This window comes from Synchiropus splendidus, chromosome 1 (assembly GCF_027744825.2).
Source record: "Synchiropus splendidus isolate RoL2022-P1 chromosome 1, RoL_Sspl_1.0, whole genome shotgun sequence".
NCBI classification, from domain to species: Eukaryota; Metazoa; Chordata; class Actinopteri; order Syngnathiformes; family Callionymidae; genus Synchiropus; species Synchiropus splendidus.
In genome coordinates this window covers 55,313,779-55,332,562 of record NC_071334.1, presented here as the reverse complement: position 1 = coordinate 55,332,562, position 18,784 = coordinate 55,313,779, and the positions used below count along the sequence as shown (strand labels likewise).

At 41.1% G+C, this 18,784-nt stretch overlaps 1 protein-coding gene across 12 annotated transcripts in view; it reads left to right on the top strand.

Moving 5' to 3' along the window:
- The window catches only part of rgs3a (regulator of G protein signaling 3a), a 135,965-nt gene extending 117,524 nt beyond the window's left edge, over positions 1–18,441 (top strand). For 9 of the 12 annotated variants that reach the window (XM_053866674.1, XM_053866684.1, XM_053866709.1 and 6 more), the window contains 5 exons: positions 2,675–2,748; positions 12,930–13,031; positions 14,752–14,813; positions 16,170–16,336; positions 16,829–18,441. In XM_053866674.1, coding sequence (XP_053722649.1) covers positions 2,675–2,748; positions 12,930–13,031; positions 14,752–14,813; positions 16,170–16,336; positions 16,829–17,029 — 606 coding nt within the window. In that variant the 3' untranslated portion in view covers positions 17,030–18,441. Of the gene's footprint in view, positions 1–602; positions 687–2,674; positions 2,749–8,557; positions 8,708–12,089; positions 12,830–12,929; positions 13,032–14,751; positions 14,814–16,169; positions 16,337–16,828 lie in introns of those variants that run through there. The other 3 variants (XM_053866751.1, XM_053866760.1, XM_053866767.1) reach the window with 3 other exon arrangements.
- Positions 18,442–18,784: the final 343 nt, after the last annotated feature.

The window sequence follows — 18,784 nt, the reverse complement described above, 5'->3', positions numbered from 1 at the left end:
TGGTTTCACCACTAGATGTCACTCTACTTGGCACTTAATGCCTACATTCTTAAGAGTTAAGCATGATACCTATATGGATGCGTTGTACCTTTGTAAACAAATATTGTTTTATTTTATTCATTTTTTGTTCATAGTTTCCTTTTCTCCAATCTCAAAAGCTCAAAGAAAAGTCATCCTTTTTGTCAGATTCTAATTTTAGAAGACTCCTACATAACATCTTTGTATTAAAACATGTTTCTCTTTGAAGTCCCTTCCAAGCTCCATGTTATTGTCGCATGACCCACATTCAGTGCTAAAATACACACGATCAAGTGTCTGACGACGATTTCTGAACACAATGATTCGGAGGACGATGGGTCTGAACGTCGTCTGAATCAGCAGAGACCCTTTTCAGCCACATTCGACACATTCAGCCACATTTCAACAGCCCTTTTCACTGTCACTCAGGTGAAAGGAGGTCGAGCTGCACACTCGCACACCACTGCGCACCGTATAAGACATTATATCATCACAAGAGAACACAAACACAAGAAATAGATTTCACAAAGTTGCGTTGTCATGGTTACTACTTTTCAAAGGCAGGAAACCATTACCCCCAAAGGAACATCATGTCTGTCAGATGCACAATGATGTGAATGCACAGTGGATACATAAATTCAAGCGACTTCATTTTTGTGTTTTGTGAGGTAAGCTATAATGATGTTGTGTCATCCATTTCCCTTTTAGTTTTGCGCTATGGTTATACTCTACTTATCCAGTGGTGGGTCGTGGGGGCAGCACTGTCACCCAGGCTGTGATATAAAGTCTTGGTTTGAAGACTGTTGGAGGATGCTTGAAGTCAGACAGAGTCTGGGCTGTTGAGGCATCAGTCACTGTCAAATAAAAAATCACTAAGTTCGCTGGTTGGATTCCAGCTGGAGGCAACTCATGGGATTTTGCCTCGTGATTCTGCTAAATATTTTTCTTTCATAAGTCATATAGACGTATTCCACCATGGTCAGCCACAATGCAAAAAGTACAAAGGGATGCTACGTTGGACAGCTTTTGTAGCTGCGTGCTTTCGATGAGAATGTTCATTGTGGAGTTGGTCTTCTATGATGATTTTTATTACCACTCTTTTGCTTGCTTAGTTTCATTCAGTTTAAGAACGGTGAAGAACACTTGCTCTTCAAAACGCCCCTCACCCAAATAGTTGGGCTCCGTTTTGCTGGCAGGCTTGACCATAAAAGTCTGCAGCTTCCTCACTTGTGAGAGACAACAGCTGTACTTAGTTTGAGTCAAGCCGAGGTTAAAAGGTTTTTTATGGTTTGGAGAACGACGGCCTGCTGATAGCAATGCAAATCCTGGGTCTGGCTTCTTTGCAGGAGGACAGTGTGATGGCAATTATCAGTTATTTTTAACCAATATTTGTATTTATTTAAGTACTTAGTGGTGATGAACAGTTGAAGATGAGTTTTAATAAAAGGTGTGTTGACATCTGAGCTTTGTTTGCGCGTCAGACTGGGAGATGCCCAAAGTCAAAATAAAGACTGTTTCTTACAATGCATCTGTCTGTCAGGAGCCTAAATCCTGTAAAACATTGAAATTATTTGTTCATTTAAATTTTAAAAGCCAGACAAATACACCTCCACGTATGTTAAGGTGAATAAATGACTAGTTTAAATATAGTAACAAAGAAGCATGGCGCCAATTAAATCTAAATTTATTTTCAGTCATCTTATTTTTTTTCTTTTTGCTTTGGAGTCACATCACATTAGAAAACTTATTTTATTGTTTCACTTTGGTTTGTTATTATTTTTGTCTCAAACCTCAGCTCATTACGTCTCCCCAAAATCAGTCTTCATAATTGCTCCCAGGTCATTTTATTTATTGTTTTATTTTGTCCCTCGCAGTTGTAGTCAGCATAGACAACAAACAAATATTTGCATGTTACGCATTGTGAAAATATATATTCACTGGAAAGGGGTGGATTTTTTAAAGAATTAATGCCTTTTTAAAAACCTCCCCTAAACAAAATGTTTGCCAAGGCATTTACAAGTGTTAAGATCTAAATTCCTGACATCGGTTCCCACAAAGCCCACCGTGCTAGAACCCACACCATGTGTTAGCAGCTGTGTCCAGTACCACGGGTTCGACTCAGTGTTCCTGTAAGCACAATGCTTCTTATTTAGTGCCTCACTCACATACAATGGGCCGGTTTCAGGCCATCAGATTAGCGGAGATTGACCCCTTCCCCACCCTGGAGCAACTTCCCTTTTAGCCCTGTCCAATCAGAAGTGTGGGTTGGCAGAAAGTGTAATGTGAAACCGGGGGTCTTGCCTCAACACTCGAATCCAAGGGCACAGTTGGAGGCCAACAAAAACAGCTGTACTCTTTCACACTCTCTCACTCCTGTCTTCTTAAATACGCTGTTTACCAACTCCATGTGCAGCACGCAGAGCTTGAGACCCAGAGTTACACACACTCACTCATCCGGTAGCTTGCCATCACGGGATTACTGAAAAGGCCGTCGCGATGGATTAATAATTTTAGTGGCTGGTGGTGTGTGTTACCGAGTTTTTGAGTGCCCTTGTGGAGCTAGAGGCGACAAGCTATCTGCACGAGGGGCGCCCGGCCCGTCTTTGAGTGTGGAGGCTGGATGATGCAGTGTGTCCTCTCCTTCCTCTCCCCTCAGCTGAGCTCCGGATCCCCCTGTAGCTGCGAGGTCGGCTCCGACGGGAAAAAGAAGAAGAGAAGGTCCAAGAATCTGTGAGTAGAGAAGCCTTTCTTTGGTTCATGTGCGTCTGTAGTGCTGAATTGTGAAAGGAAAGGGGCTCCAGTTTGGTCGGGCCTGAGTCAGTCCTTGTATGGTGTTCAGTAGGGTATGAAACCTCAAGCGCAGTAGCTTAGAATTATGATCCTATTTGCTGTTTCGCTTTTTATCTTTAAAGTTAGTGACAATTATTGATTGTGAATTGACACTATATCAGAAGCATTTGGGTTAATGTCCTTAAAAACAATAAAATTGTCATCTATATGAGCGAAATCTGATGCGAATTTCCACTTTTTAAAAAGTATTCTAAAGGAGAAAATGAAGAGGGAACTCACTTATTTGCCTTTAATGTGTTTATTCTAGCAATTTTCACACCTGGATTCTACATCTGTTAGCTGTCATTTGTTTCCAACAAACAGCTGCATTGTTGTGGCCAGTGGGGGTTCACTAAGACATTAGGACCTGGTGTGAGAATGTAAGGTTGATTCACAGGGCAATGTGCACAACACAATGCTGTGATGTAGCAAATCCCAGCACATACAAAGTCATGTAAGGGTAGTATGGCTTCGCCAGTGATCTTAAATCAAGCTGCAACCTTCAGGTATAATCTGACTCATCCTGGGATCTACAGGAAAGTGCTTTGTTCGGTTTTTTTACCCACATAATCACAGTAACACATTTTAAGTAACACGTAAAGGAGATAGGAAGATGCGCTCCTGTTTTCTCATTTGTTTATGATGAAGAGAGAAAAAGTCTACTGTGAATAGCTGGACACATTACACATTTTAAAATGATATTTTTGGTTGGAAGTAACACAAATTATCATTCTACCCAAACTGAAGCTCTTGTATTAGTGTCTTATCATGTAGATTTTTTTCCTCCATCCTTTCCATTAAACACAGAAATGCTAGTTTTCAAGTTCTTTTTTTCCACTGGTAACCCTTGAACTCTATCCATTTCAATTCAGCGACTTGAATCATTGTCATGCATGCGTCACGATTACTGCTGTAAACGTTATGTGAAATTATTTTCCCTTTTTAAATGTTGGATGCTAGCATAAATGTATGTGAAGTGTGCTCCCTCGCCGTCCACTCCACCTAAACACTGGTTTTTAAAGTCGTATTTCATCTTCAGTCTACATAAATTGGCTTGACGGCCAGATTTAGCCCCAGAGCTTCGAGTTTGACACAAGCCATATTGATCCCAAAACTAAAAGAGAGATCAAGTGTCACTATTACTTGTTACACTAAGCATATTGACGTTAGCATCCAAGCTTAAGGCGAGTGCTCTCTCTTTTGATGCAGTGATTCAAACATTGTTGCCTGTCTGGCATCAAAAGTTAAATGTGTTTCATACACGAGAGTTGATATGAATATTGTTGTCATCTTGAAGATGCAGTCTACATTCATGCCCTTTTGTCAGCGTGGCTGATACAGCACTGCTGTGTTGCACCTCTGGTGGCAATTTAAAGGTTCATTAATGACTGATCACCCTCCTTTTTAATGAAGTGACACGTTTGCTGGGGCCATATGTGGGTTTCACTGTGTCTCTGCAGTGTCAGAAGCACAAGTGTGTGTGGAGTAAACAGCCTTTATGTGAGTGTCGACACGTCTGTGATTCATCAGCTGTTGAATGAGCTCCATTCACAGCCTCTTGAAAAAGATAAAAAAGACACATTTTCACCCCGTGAAGGACAATAAAGACACTTTCATGAGTGCGACCACCAGTCCAGTCTTCTGTCGAAGCCCTGGTCAGTCATGCAAGTATAAAGTCTTTACAAACAAACAAAAACAATAAAAATGTTCACTCCTGATCCTGATTATCGTATTTTTGTGATAGGTAAAATGAAAATATTTTATTATTATTATAGAATTTATCATAGACTTAAAGAATTCTCTTAGATGTGAATTCAAAATGTTATATTTTTGTCTATAAAATATATAAAAAGAAAAAGAAAATAGTGGTTTGTCAGACCCTTTTTCGTGTGGCACACTACTGAAATTAATGTAGTATCAAATTCCGGAGTTTTATCTGTATCATCTTAACTGAACCGCCATCTTTGGGTGTGTGTCGCTGCTCTGACATCATTGCTAGCAGAGGTCACACTTGGCAAACAACGTTTTGCTTGCTCACGCAGCAGGTTCACCACCAGGCAACAAGATGTCTGACCCACAAATTTTACAGCCCTGACCTCTTTCAGGATTCTTTGTTCCCAAAGTAAACTGAGCGATGATTAACCCAACATCTGCTGTGTTATTAGGCCATAAATAATGGGAGGCTTCCAGGTGTCCCTTTTCTTGGCTACTTGCAATTCCAATTTTTAAGATGAGTTTGTCAATTCAGGAGGATGAATTATAAATTACAAAAAAAAATGGGAAAAAATGCATTTTCAATTTAAAAAACCTGAGTGGATTTTGATTTGAAGTGGGCCTATATTTTGTTCTGTCCGTTGACTGGACTCATCCGAGAATGCAATAAAGGAAAGCTGTCTGATTCTGACAATATACCGAATTCTGTGGCTCAGACTTCAGTTTAAGCCCATTTTTTCCAGAAAAAGGAAATACAGTCATTGGCTGGTATTGTTGACTATTTTCCACAACTCTCAATTTTTGGACATTGTTGGGTGCAAGCTAAATTTGATATTGAATAAGACACTTTTTGGCACGACTTCCACTGTTCCATCCCAATGGCTACACTCCTGAAAAATGAGTCCCACCCTGTATGAAGAAATCTGGTTGTAGCTTAGACGGTCTGATCTTTATTACGCTGAACCAGCCAAAAACTATAGAAGGGTTGCTGAATTCAAATAAACGAATCCCATTGAAAAATGCAATAATAACAATGATTTGTACAACAAAGCATGACGCGCCTCTTGGAATGCACTTAGAACTTAGAACATTACAACAACTGCACAACACTTGAGTCACATGCCGTGTTGACAAAGGCATAAATGTTTGTCTAAAAAATGCTGCCAAAATATTTCTGACTGGAGATAAGGATCTGGTCGTCTTTCACGTCGACTATCCATCTGGATGTCATCATTGTGACGTCTGTGTGTCAGCACCTTTTTTTAGAACAATTATCCAGTTCCCATTTGAAGCTGCTGTTACAATTTTTTTATAGCATATGTGAACACTGAGGACAGGATAGTAGTGAATGGAGAGGATGATAAAAATGAGAAGACTTGCTCTGCCACTTCCTGATGGGAACTGCAAAAAGACAGAGAATGATTTTAAATCTCTAACGTACTTCGTCTTTACTGCACCGTAGAACAACATCGATAGCGTCACTTGTTCACTATCTACAGTATCTCCTCATTAGATTGCTTTTTCGTTCCTTTGTCCGCGGTCCAATGCTGCACTATGGCCATTATCTGCAAATGATTGAAACATGAACCGCGCCATTGTAAATCACATTGATCTTTTCCTTGTCGCTGCTCTCCTGCCGGGCTCCATGTGTTCACCATGCTCTCCAGTGTGCCCCTGACCTTTTCTTTAGCCTCTCTTGGTATTGAGCAGGGGTGTGTTCAAATGATCGGAATAGCACTATGTATCATTGCGGGCCTCTTTACAATATGCGTATTGATACTGTGGGCGTCAGAATCACCATTGCTCATCCATTCATGAAGGCTCCCGCAGAGTCTCTGAAAGCTGCTCCTTGCTGTGCAGTACATATTTTGTGTTCCGTTTATAACCAGCGCAATACAACCAGCTTTTGGGAATACATGACTGTCTTCTTAAAAATGTACGTAAAGTGAAATATCGGGATACAAATCGCCTTGAAGGCCTTGCATCAGGATACATATGTATCGCAATATGTATCGTATGGTGACCACTGTATCGTATCGGAAGGTTGTTGGACATACCCAGCTCTAATTGATGGGGTGGGAATCTCCACCAGCAAGGACGACTCGGCTGTATCTGACTGTGTTGTACCTTAAAGTAAAATGAAAATATGCACAGAGTTTCACAAATTATTGCAATATTCTTGATTATTTTTGAAGAAGCCTTTGACTACCACCTCAAAAATATTTGAAATATAAATATACCAGTTGAAAATTTTATTTTACAACAATTCATATCAGCTTCCATTTCTGGCTTCCCATAACAACACACTTTTTATAGATGGGCCGACACTTACCCTTCCTTTGAAAATATTAAATATGTTTTTTCAATGAAATCCAATCTCTGCCAATGTTGGCCATTTGACCCCTCCTTGGATCTCGGTTCTTTTTGTTCTAACATCCTATATTTTTATATAGGTATAGGTATATTGATTACTCATGGTTATTTAAAAAATAATAACAATAATACTTGGTCAAATATTTTCTTTGTCTAGTGCTTGAAATGAAATCCCTCATGTGAACTTGTATTCAATTTCATATACATTTCAAATCCTAATAATATTGTTGTTATTATCGTTGTTTACCTGAGAAATCTGAGGAAACGTAAGTGCAAAATATTCTTTCATCCGTCAATTACAGTGGCACAGCCACTGATGACTGTATCCCCTTGGTGAGGACGAGTTCCCATCCACCCAGAGCTTTCTCTCTCCTGACCACAGCACAGTCGACTCGTTGTTTCCTCTTCACTCATACATCATTTACAAACATTCCAGCCTGGCCCTTGACTTCCGGAGCATTTCTCTCTCCATCTCCATTACCTCCGGAACTGACTTTTTTTCTCCCTTCCTTCGCCCTCCTAACATGCCTTGGCCTCATAACTGTGTACAGCTGTTTTCCCGTGATTGTCTGCTGTTTCTGCACCTCTGCTCCTCTACAATGGACATTATTGGTGCTCGGACAGGTGTTGGGTTCCTTCATGTTGACTCCATTGTGTTGTGTAATATTTTTAAAATTACCATGGCTAAGCAGTATATTTGGAACTATATTTCACAAGGTTGACAAATTTAAGACAAGGATATGTTGTGAATACATGAAAGTTTATATAAAAAATAAAGTTTGCTCATAAATGAAAATCCTGAAGAAAAAGCAATGAAGCACACACAAGGAGAAATCACTGTCGGAAGTACACATGGAAAATGTGTGCGGGTTGTTTGCAAATACAACATGGTGGAGATCTATCTTGTCGCGTGATCGGATGTATTTTTGGAACTTTCTTTATCTGTGTGTGTTGAACGATCACAAGAATGTAGACGCTCAAACTGGATTAGAAAGCAAAGCCACAAATCCAAGCTGACTTCGAGGTTACCGAAGGACAGAAGAAAACGTGCCCTTGTTCTCTTTTGTGTTCTTGTTTGCATTATAAGGACTCAAAATATAAATATTAATAAAAAAATATATAAATAGAGATGAATGAACCATCTGCAGTGTTCGACCACACAATTAGTTTTGGTCCTCGGAATAGAAAACTGTTAGAATCAAGTTGTTGTTTTATATTCGCTGTAATTAATTGGAAGGCGTATTCAAACTTTCATATTAATCACATTTTTGCAGGCATTTAGTTACAGCCTAAAAATATAGTGACCTCATGATGTAGTGCTGGACTTTGTGAAACCCTACCTTGCACCTGGTCCAAAGATAGAATTGTATTGTAGGGCATTTAGGAAACTTTAAAAAGCTACTTTGCATTTAGTCTATTGAAGTGTTGAGATGTTTTCAGCAGAGCCTTTAGTCTGATGGTGGAGGACATGTTTTCTGAGCAACACGATGAGACCATGACCTGTCCAGGGCCGTGTTAGAAGTCAGCCCTCCTAAAACTTTCAAGCGTGATTGGCCGACCACCAGGGTCCGCCTCCACCAGACCCCCGAGCCTCTACAAAGCCGCAGCCTCTCAGGGGTTTGAGGAATGTGATTGTCAAATAAGCCCCGGGGCCAGAGCAGCAGCTTCCCGACAGACGTGTACATGCCGCCACTTCTTCACGCACAACCAGTGGACCAAAGGGCGCATCCATGTTTCACACGATGGTGGATTTGTCTGAGAAGTACCTGGAAAGGTAAGGAGCTGTGGTTTGAGACGAGGACAGTGTAGGCGTTGTTTGCTCTCTCTAAGATGAAGTGACCTCTGCGTGGAACTCATTTGACAGTCACGGTGAGGGACAAGAATCCCCCCGGAGCCGCAAGCACTCAAACTATTTCAGAGGAAGTGGCTCCGGCTTCTGAGCTGAGGCTGCCCCTCTTACTTTTAATACCCAGCCTGGATTTTAAGAATAGGATGGCTCATGTGGTCTGTGTGATGAGGAAGGAACAGAAATAGTGCGCTCTTTTTTGGGATGAAGGTCTTGATTGACTGCGGAAGACAGTGGTGTCATTTGCGGCGCACTTTTAGGACAATTCCCTTTTTTGTTGGTCTTCCAGGAATGGTGCCATCTCACCATGACTCTCATGGATTTGCTGAACATCCTCCTTGTGTTGGAGCTTTGCTGTCTGTCATTCAGTTCAACTTATTTTCAGGTTTAACCCTGATCTCAGGTTGGGCTGAGTTAAAAACAGCTTTATGACTCATGGTTTTAGAGATGAGGACAGCTTAAACCTTACTAGAGGTTGATCAGCATTAGCACTCAGTCTGTTAGATGGATAATTTTATAATCAACTAGCCTCATGTTGACCTTTCAGGTTGATACGAATGATCAAATTGACAAAAATATATAGACGCAAACTTCACTTTGTTAAAATAAATAAACACATAGTTCAATCAATTGACAGATCAAATATTGAATCTTCATTTTCAAAAATTAAGAACAATTCCAAGAGCAGTGAAAAACCTAATAAAAAAATATGTGTTGAAAATATGTTTTGACGTGTGTACAATCATATTCACAGTTCTTCATGATATATTTTCCAGTGTCTTTTTAAGCATATTTCCCCCTGCACATGGGGATTTTAATAAGTTACTGAGAACTTAGCCCTTGACCTTTTGTCCACACAAACATAAATAGAGCCAAACGTGTGTCCTGTTGTCAGTACAGTAACATGAAGAATGGCGGCCGACATGGTCAAGCCAAAGAAATAGATTTTAGATGATAAAACAAGAGACGACATAGCGGCTCATTCTGTTGTCATCTGCTATGACTTTCCGCTGAGCTCCCTGAAGTCCCGAAGCCTTTCCCTGAGAGTACGGCCTACATCCAGGACTCCAGGAATAGCCAGCGGCGGCTATTAGCGTGTGCGATAATGTGAGCCATGCAGAGAGGGAATAAGAATGCCAACCTGAAATAATTGCAGAGTGAAAAGACTTAACACTTCTTCACTTAAACTGTTATTGTTCTGTGGAAAATGTCAGGAGTCAGGATGCTGGGAGTACTGAAGTCGGAAGTGGCCGATAACAGTATCGGTAATGGCAGTAATTGCTCATTAAATGTTGAGAACGACAGGATGAACAAACGACAGCTTCAGTTTGAGTTTCGCATGCTGTTCATAAAACTATGGACTACTATTGTAGTGTAAGAGTTGCTTTTATTAATCTGTGTGAAATATTTGCTCATTGTTGCTGGTTCAAAATTAAAATGCTAGAAAGCGACGGAGGCCTCTGGAAACAAACCAAGAGTTGTTCTAATGCATGTGTCCATAAACTGCACCATCTGGACCTGGATGACCTTGACCTTTAGCTCCATTGTATGTTTTTAAGATTCACATTTTAATGATCATGTGACTTCTTTGAGAACAATGATGTTTTCCCTTTCGATTAGATTTGATTTAAATCAGATTAAAGATAAATTTCTGCACTTTTTTAAAATAATATTTGTTGATGTAAAAGCCAAAAAAATGCTTTTTAAGTTATTGTTAGTAACTGATTCCAAATGAAATCGAAGTGCTTTGTGTTTGTAGTACACCATGACACCACATGGTGGCAGCACCAGAGTCATGACGTCTCTGTTGCATCATTCCCGCCCAGACATGGATCATAAAGTGTTTTCTCAGAATAACACAATGCTTTCCTGCCATTTTCTTCTGGCCTGACACGTGCACAAATGGGGAACTTGCTCAGTGTTCAAGGCTCGAAAGAGAGAATGATTCAGTCAAGCCTTTTTGATTCTGTGCATTCACATTTATGCATGTAGTTTATGACATGAGCCCCACACAGAAAAAAGTGAGCCGTTTCTCTGCACATCTGCTTTAAACCTGTTTTGATGGTGATGTTTCCTGTCTCCTTCTGATGAGCAGGAGAGAAGGTGTAGAGCTTGTTCCTGAGGAAATCTAGGCTGAAGCCTCGGATCCACACACTTGCTACACACTGCTCATGCGCAAGACAAATGTTCACATTCTAACCAAAACTTCCTTGTTTGTATTCAGGGCAACATTGTGTGCATTTTACTGTAAAAAAAGACGGTACTTCTTTCATGTACATGTATGCTGGAGCATTTCTGATGCTACTGTTGAAGTGACGCTAAGATACGTTAATCTCTCAGTCATGTCAGTGCATCAGCAACACTTGCTCCTTCTTCATTTAAATGTAAATTGTGTTTGTGCTCCATCACAAGCGTTTGAACACAAAGCTTCTTTCAATTATAAATATCAATGCGCTGTCAGCACATCTAAAATCCACACCAAAACAGCACCCGTGTCAATCTTTGTCCTCCGTTATTCTAAAGTTATGTTCACATATGTAAGCCACACATGGTTTGCATTACCCCTTATATGTTCAGCTGCTTCCAAGTTGATGCTGCATTCATCCTTCATAACTGCTAGTTCGTATTTAACCCTCAGCTTCACAAATGAAAAACCGGCAGGGAGCCTTCGCAAATACTTTCTGCTTTCCCAACGTGCAGGAGCTGTGACAGGAAGCCAACACGTACTGTAGCAGAGACCTGTTTCAAAAATGATTTGGCCTGTAAGAGACATGATTAATGGAGGCGTCACGTGGAGCGAACAGAGAGCGCACTCTTTGCTCAGGCGCAGCACTTTCCAACCTGAGGAAAGCTACCAAACACGCCTTGACAGAGTGCGCTCAACAGTTACATGAGTCCTGTAAGCCTCAAGTGAATAGCGGCCTCACATCAGGATGTATGCGTGACCTTGTGTGTTCATGTGTTTCTAAATAAGTGGTTGGCCAGTTTACTTTGCAGAACTGCAGGAGGCCTGTTTGTGAAGTAGGCGAGCGCAAACATGGGCCATGTGAGTGAGGTTAACATTTACATTTCAATGACAGCGTGTGCAGGCAGAAGTGTGCGCAAATATGTGCCATAATAACCTTTAAAATATGCTAGTATTCAAATCATTTGGCAAATATTTTCAGGCAACAGGATCACCGTCTTAGGCGCAGCATCAATAATGCTAGTTTTCTCAAATTCATTACCGCTTGACTTCAGGAATTTTGTTTGGTAAAATACTATATAATTATGTATATATTAAAAAAGCAAGCAATTTTTTCTTCAAAATGTTACATTACATTTGTTTGCATATTTTTAGTCTGCATTCTTTCAAAACTGCCATTTTGGATGACATTTACCAGGATTATTTTTCCATGACAAATTTCATTGCTTAGTCAATGAGCAACCTGAATGAAGCGTATCATTGGTGGCACTGTTTTTTGTTTTTTTTTAAGAATAAGCGAACCGTCTTTCCTAATTCGGCATACATTCTCTGAGGAGGAGCTGTGGCTGGTGATTGGTCCGGCACGCACACCTCTGTGCCGAGTTATTAGCGGGCCGGCTAATTCACTGTGGAAATCAAAAGCAGGGACTCAGGAAATGGGTGTTGAGTGAGGTCACATCCCAGTGAGGCGTCCTTGTACTTCAGGTTGGGAGAAGCCAGGACAGGCACCAGGGGATTATGGGAATGAGGAAATCTCTATCTGAGGCCATGGGGAGCGACTTCCGTGGGCCGTCCGGTGGCTCTCTCAGCATAGGGGAGTAAGACAGGTGAAGCAGGTGGTCAGGAGGAGTTGGGCGGAAGGTCAGCGAGTCCCTTCAGCTCAGGGTCAGCTTCCTCTGAGTGGTGGCACAGGGAGAATGGTGTGATGAAACAGAGGAGTGAGAATTCAGTCTCCCTCCTCCTCCTCACTCACACGCGCTCAGGAACCTGCCGGGGACATATCTTCCCAGATTGACAGGAGACCTCGCGGAAAAGGAGCTTTAAGGGAAATCTGGTGCTAGCGCTGCCTGGCTGGAGTCTACCATGTACTAAACTTGCTTTCACTTGGATTTACACGTCCCGGATTGCGACTTGGATACTTACCTTCTGCTTTTTGTCTCTTTCTTCATCTTTCCTTCCGCCCAGGGCCAAAGACATGAAGAATCGCTTGGCTTTCCTGCGGAGGCGGAATGAATCCCCAGGAAGCAACGCCGCCAGCAAGTTAGACAAATGTATGAAGTCAGTCAAGTAAGTGACCACTTCCTGACGGCATGTGTGTGAAGGCGTTTTTATCCCCCCCCAGTCCAGGTCTCGCCACAATGACCTGGCTCTGGAAAAGAGACGAGTGGGCCAGTTAGACCTCATAAAAAGCCAGTGAGGTCATGTGACAGCTACTTTTAGAAGGGCTGTTTTGAATCAAGTCCTTATTTGATTATCGACAAATGTAGATGTGACTGAAGCTCATGTCAGAGGCGTGCTTCTTTAACTGCAGTTATGTCAGTATAGTTATTATTCACATGAAGGAAATCTGGGTATTATATTTATGATACAATATGTGTCAGGCAATTGATGAAAATAAATCATTGCATTCATTTCTGGGTCTTATTTTAATCGTAATCTGATCTTTTTTTGGTCACATCTCAGTCCAAAGTGTGAGACATTCACTTATTCACTTTACACAGATTCTTATGATCCTTAACAGATTCTTAACTTCATTTTTACTTACTTAGATACACAGACTGAGATACATTCAGAGCAAGCAGCAGCTATTTTTCTGTTCTGAGAAATAAAAACCACAACATGTTTAGAGGAATCATTTTAAGTTTAAAAAAATAATAATAAATACCAAATAATTTAACTACTACTCTACTAATAATACATGTACAGCAATAAATATTTAACATGATTTCCAATGGCATATTCATTATTATAGTGATTAGCAATGAGTATAGTATAACAATCAATATGATATTAAATCAAATAAGTGGTGTGCTGATGCTGATAAATATTGCAGGCAGTAACAGCTATAGATATGAATTATTGATTTTTATAATAATAATTTAAAGATAATGATGTCTGCGACTTGTCTTAGTGAAGCACATCACAGCAAATGTAGCTCAGTACCAGCAGCATATATTGGTAAAGACAAGGAAACAAGTAATAAAACACATTTTTAAGAATATATATTTGAATAAAAACAGTAGCTACAAAACCATTCTTTTGCAATCTCTTGATCGGTAATATTGTTTTTAAATATATATGTATCAGTAACTTTAAATTCAGTGAGTTATTGCGATGCCAAATTCAAATATCTGAGAGGAGAAAATTGGCTTTTTCTCTTCTAAACACGTGCAGTCCACAAAAAGTGATTCTTAAGTCAAGTATTGCAGTTGTAATTGAATTTCACTACTAATCCAATTCAACTTTCAGTGGAAAAGGAGTGTCCCATTGTTTAAAAAAACAATAATTTCATATGAAGCTCTGTATTGTTATTTGCCATTTAATGTGAACTGGGAAGTCGATTCAGTTGGTTTGGGTTTTCCTCTGATTTCCTCTTTGAAGGCAATACTGTATGCAAACTTGAGTGGAGTGTCAGAATGTAAATGAGAAATGTCTTGAAGTTCCCTTCAGTGAAGAACAAAAGAGATGTGGATTGGTTGTAAAGGTGCAGAGGGGGTGAGAGGCAGACTGAGGGAGGGGGAGGGCACTCACGTCATCAGCCTGTCCTTCATTGGTTGTGCCATGCTCCTCCCCCCCGCTGTTGCCTGTGTAGGAATAAAAGCGTCCTCCCCCACCAGAGTGGAGCAGACACACTCATGGCTCAGTGCTGACTGACAGTATAGCAGCGTGGACTTTTTTTTTTTTACCTCCGTCAGCATCCGTCACTTACTTATCTTCGGATGGGTCACACAATGAGAAACCTAGCAGAGATGGGCTTACTGAAGAACCGCTCTGCTTTCATCTGCAGGCCCACGCCAGAGGAGGCGCTCAAGTGGGGGGACTCGCTGGACAAGCTCTTGACGCACAAATGTAAGTTCTCTTCTCAACATTCAGACTCAGTGGCAGCCACCTCCTTCTCCCAGCTGGTCCGCACCATGGCGCTTCTGCACCACCATCCTCCTCTCCTTAATCCACATCTGTTCCTCATTTTCTCCCCCTCTCTCACCTCTCAGCCTTGTAAGACAAGAGATCATGGCTTCTCCTTATCAGTGTGGGTGATTCATGAGAACGGAAAGGTGCAGACGCAGTCAGTGGGTGGAATCGGCTTCCTGCTATTCTTTTCTCCTAAATGCCTTTTTCCTCTCATCACCAACTTCTCAACAAAGCCCCGCAGGAGTCTTGGGAGTTGCTCCGAGGCGCTCACTGCTCTCTATTTACAGTCACTCAGTGGAGCATTCAAAGTCAGAGCTCAGTGTGTTGAACCTCTGAAAACGTTGCATCAGGATCTTTGAGTTTCTGATTTGTGCTAATAAACCTCTCTCAGATTCCAACTAAGATCCCTTCAAACCACATTCTTCAAGAACATGACTTCAGCTTGAAGAATTCTAAATCAGCTTAGGTGACTTTAACCTGCAGGCACATCACACTTTTCCACTCAAAATTTGGATTTCCATGCACAACTTTAGAATATTTATCTATAAAGCATAGGAATGTGGAATCTATTTATGTCCTTCCACATGATCTTACACGGTTATGAGCGTGTAATAAAATAATAGTGTGAACTGTCGTCACCTCTCACCACCTTAGTTTGCATTTTTAGAAGTAATGTAACATTTGTTACCTCTGTTTTCCTGTTCACTTTAAATTTATCTTCATTCTGAAGTACCACAAACAAAACTCCACATCAACACTCTGAAATATAAAAATAAAAATGAAATAAAAAGAGTGTATGATGAATATTCAGTTTTTTGTTTGAAGTAATTTTTATATATTTTTTTACAACAAAAACTGAATTGTTTCGTAACTGCTCTTTTCTTAAGTGATGCGGGGTATTGTTAACTATTGTTAGTGTATCTGAATTTGTTCAAACAATCTCTGAACTGAATACAATTATGGTTCATGACAGTATAATTGATTTATTTTCAGCGCTGAAATCCACCTGCAAAGAAGCAGCTGTTAAATATTGACTTGCTCATGAAGAACATTTTATTGCCGATTGGGCAGGTTGTGTTTGCATTTACTCAATAAAGTGTCGACGATTATGTCACACGCACCGCCTGTGTGACGTCGCCACGGTACGCTCTTTGCTCCGAGCACATGACTCAGAAAATCAACTTGGGCTATTTTGGGGCACCGAAACTCTGAGGAGCACTTGAGCTGTGAGGTTGCCATGGCACTGTCTTCTTGTTTATTCTCCACTCATCGTCTCCCTCCTTCAACCCTCAGATGGCCTGGCAGCCTTCAGAGCGTTTCTGCGCACCGAGTTCAGCGAGGAGAATCTCGAGTTCTGGCTGGCGTGCGAGGAATACAAGAAGGTCAAGTCACAGTCCAAGATGGCCTCAAAAGCCAAGAAGATCTTCGCAGAATACATCGCCATCCAGTCGTGTAAAGAGGTGAGTCACGTCCCTGAGAGGCATGAGCATCAGCTTCTCCAGGTCTGGCATTGGTGCAAGAAGAAAATGCTCAGTTAAAGTTGGACCCTTCTTTTAGAGCAGGAAATTTTCTGTGGGAATTCACTTTGGATTTTGGATGCAAGATAGGACTTTGATGTGGGTCGGGCTTCTTGTGGGGGCAATTCATCTACCACTGTGGGATGACAAAAACAGACATTAAATAAAGCTGATCGCAGTGGGAGCAGCAAAATTAGATCAAATTTATTTTTTAGAATACAGAAATGGCTCATTTGAGAGCAGACAGTGGCTGTCAACAAGCCAAATGTGGCCCCCAGGTCACACAGGTCTGTTCTAGGATGTCACCTGGTGACCTTACCCTGGAGGTCTCTAGTCAAACAAGGTGGCCCACACAAAGTTTTAGAGTTAAACAACATGGTTCAACTTCTATGAGCCCCTTCTTCCTCCTAATGATCCTTCTGCTGCCCCCTATAGGTCAACTTAGACTCCTACACCAGAGACCACACAAAGGACAACCTGCAGAATGTGACTCGCTCCTGCTTCGACCTGGCGCAGCGGCGGATATACGGGCTGATGGAGAAGGACTCATACCCCCGATTCCTCCGCTCAGAACTGTACTTGGACTTAATCAACCAAAAAAAGCCCAGCTCCACCTCGACTTCATCCTCGTCGTAAAACACACTGAACTGGAGAGGGCTTCTTTTTTGTTTTGATTTTCGAATGAGGTTCTCTGTCTGCCTTTTATTTTCGTGTATGTCCATCATCACGTTGTTGACATGAGAGAGAGAGAGGATGGGGCTTGGCACTGTGATGGATTGTAGTTTACACGAATGGACCGGGACGGACGAGAGAAAGAGTGTGAGGCCGTTCGTCCGACCACATTTTTTTATTATCATTTGAAATCTTTTATGTCTCTATCCATTTGTACTGGAGAAAAGGAGGGCGTTCTCAGAGAACCCTGCAGACATGAAGACAGTCCGGTACTGTTTTGTCACTTATTTCTTCCTTTAAAAACCCCTCCTTTCCTCCGCCACGGCGACCTCCACATCAGAGCTGTCGGTACGACACAACAATAAGTGGAAAAAAAAAAAATAGAGGCACATGCAACCACTCTTCTGCTTCTATAAATGGCTTTTTAAGACGACTGTGGACAAATGCTGTTAGCGTGGATAAACAGAGATGGACGAAGCATAAATAAAGGACAGAGCGAAGCTGTGAAGAATCACAGACATCCATGAAAAAGTCACATGCAAACCTGAGGAAGAGTTCCTTCAACATTGTAGCTGATTCTGGACCATCCGTGGATGCGTTCTCAGGACACTGGTGCATCCAGACTTCTTTTTTATTTGCAATTTTTGGAGGGGGCGAGGGGGTTTCTGACACTCCAAGATGGTTGAGTAGAAGTTGTATAAAGAATATTTATTTAGTTTGCTGGACTGCTTCACCCTTTAAACGCACTCGGCTTAAAAGCTCCTCTCTAACCACCACACAGGTCCAACGCTGTCCTGGAGTTAAGTGCAATATTTTTATTTTTTTATGTTATTTTATTATTATTATTCTGTTTATGTAATTGGGGTTAAGATTTTGAGGGTGGGGGGCAGTGGGGGAGGGACGACCAGCTTGAGCTCGGTATTTACTTTATCCGTTGCAAGAGAACAAAAATACATTTAGAGCTACAAAGTTGACTTAACAATGTAAACCATAAGTAGTTTGGATTTTAAGCGACTCTAACTGTGTGAGCCGCCGGCAGCAGGCAGCCGGGGGCGGTGTGACGGTTGTACATATGATTCTTTAAGAAAAAAATGTGATAATACATGAAAAAAAAAAGATCATGTCTCTGCTGGTGAGACCCCAGCTGTATCTATGTAAATACAAGAGACTGAGAACTATAAGATGTATTGCTGAAAACACGAGGAGCGACACACGCTGCTGCTCTTCATCCTGGTCATACACTGCAAGAGGTTTTTCTTGAATGCAAATTATCATTCTCACTGTTTACAATTAAAGATGCATCTCCTATGATAGCGAGTGAAAACAGTAGAGTACATTTGGTGTCAATGCTAAAAATAAATAAATCAACTAATAAATTCATGTCTGTTTTTTTTTTTCCTCTGTCAAAATACACAACAGTGTTTTTACCTCCTTTCTGTGGAAATCCCTTCTCATCTCCCGGGTCTGTCCCATGACTTCCTCCCACTCCTGCTCAAACAGAAGAAAACAATGCACTAACAAATGCAACAAATTGACAAGGAGGACCTTGGTAACTAGTTTCAACTCATAATCCATAATTTGAGTTTTAAAAACAGAAGGTTTTGATTACATACGTATTTGCTCTAACTGTGAGGTTTAGCAGTTCTACTGAAAAACAACCCTACACAGGCGTCTAACTTGACGTATGTGATCACTGCTGACAAGGGAGGAGACAATGAG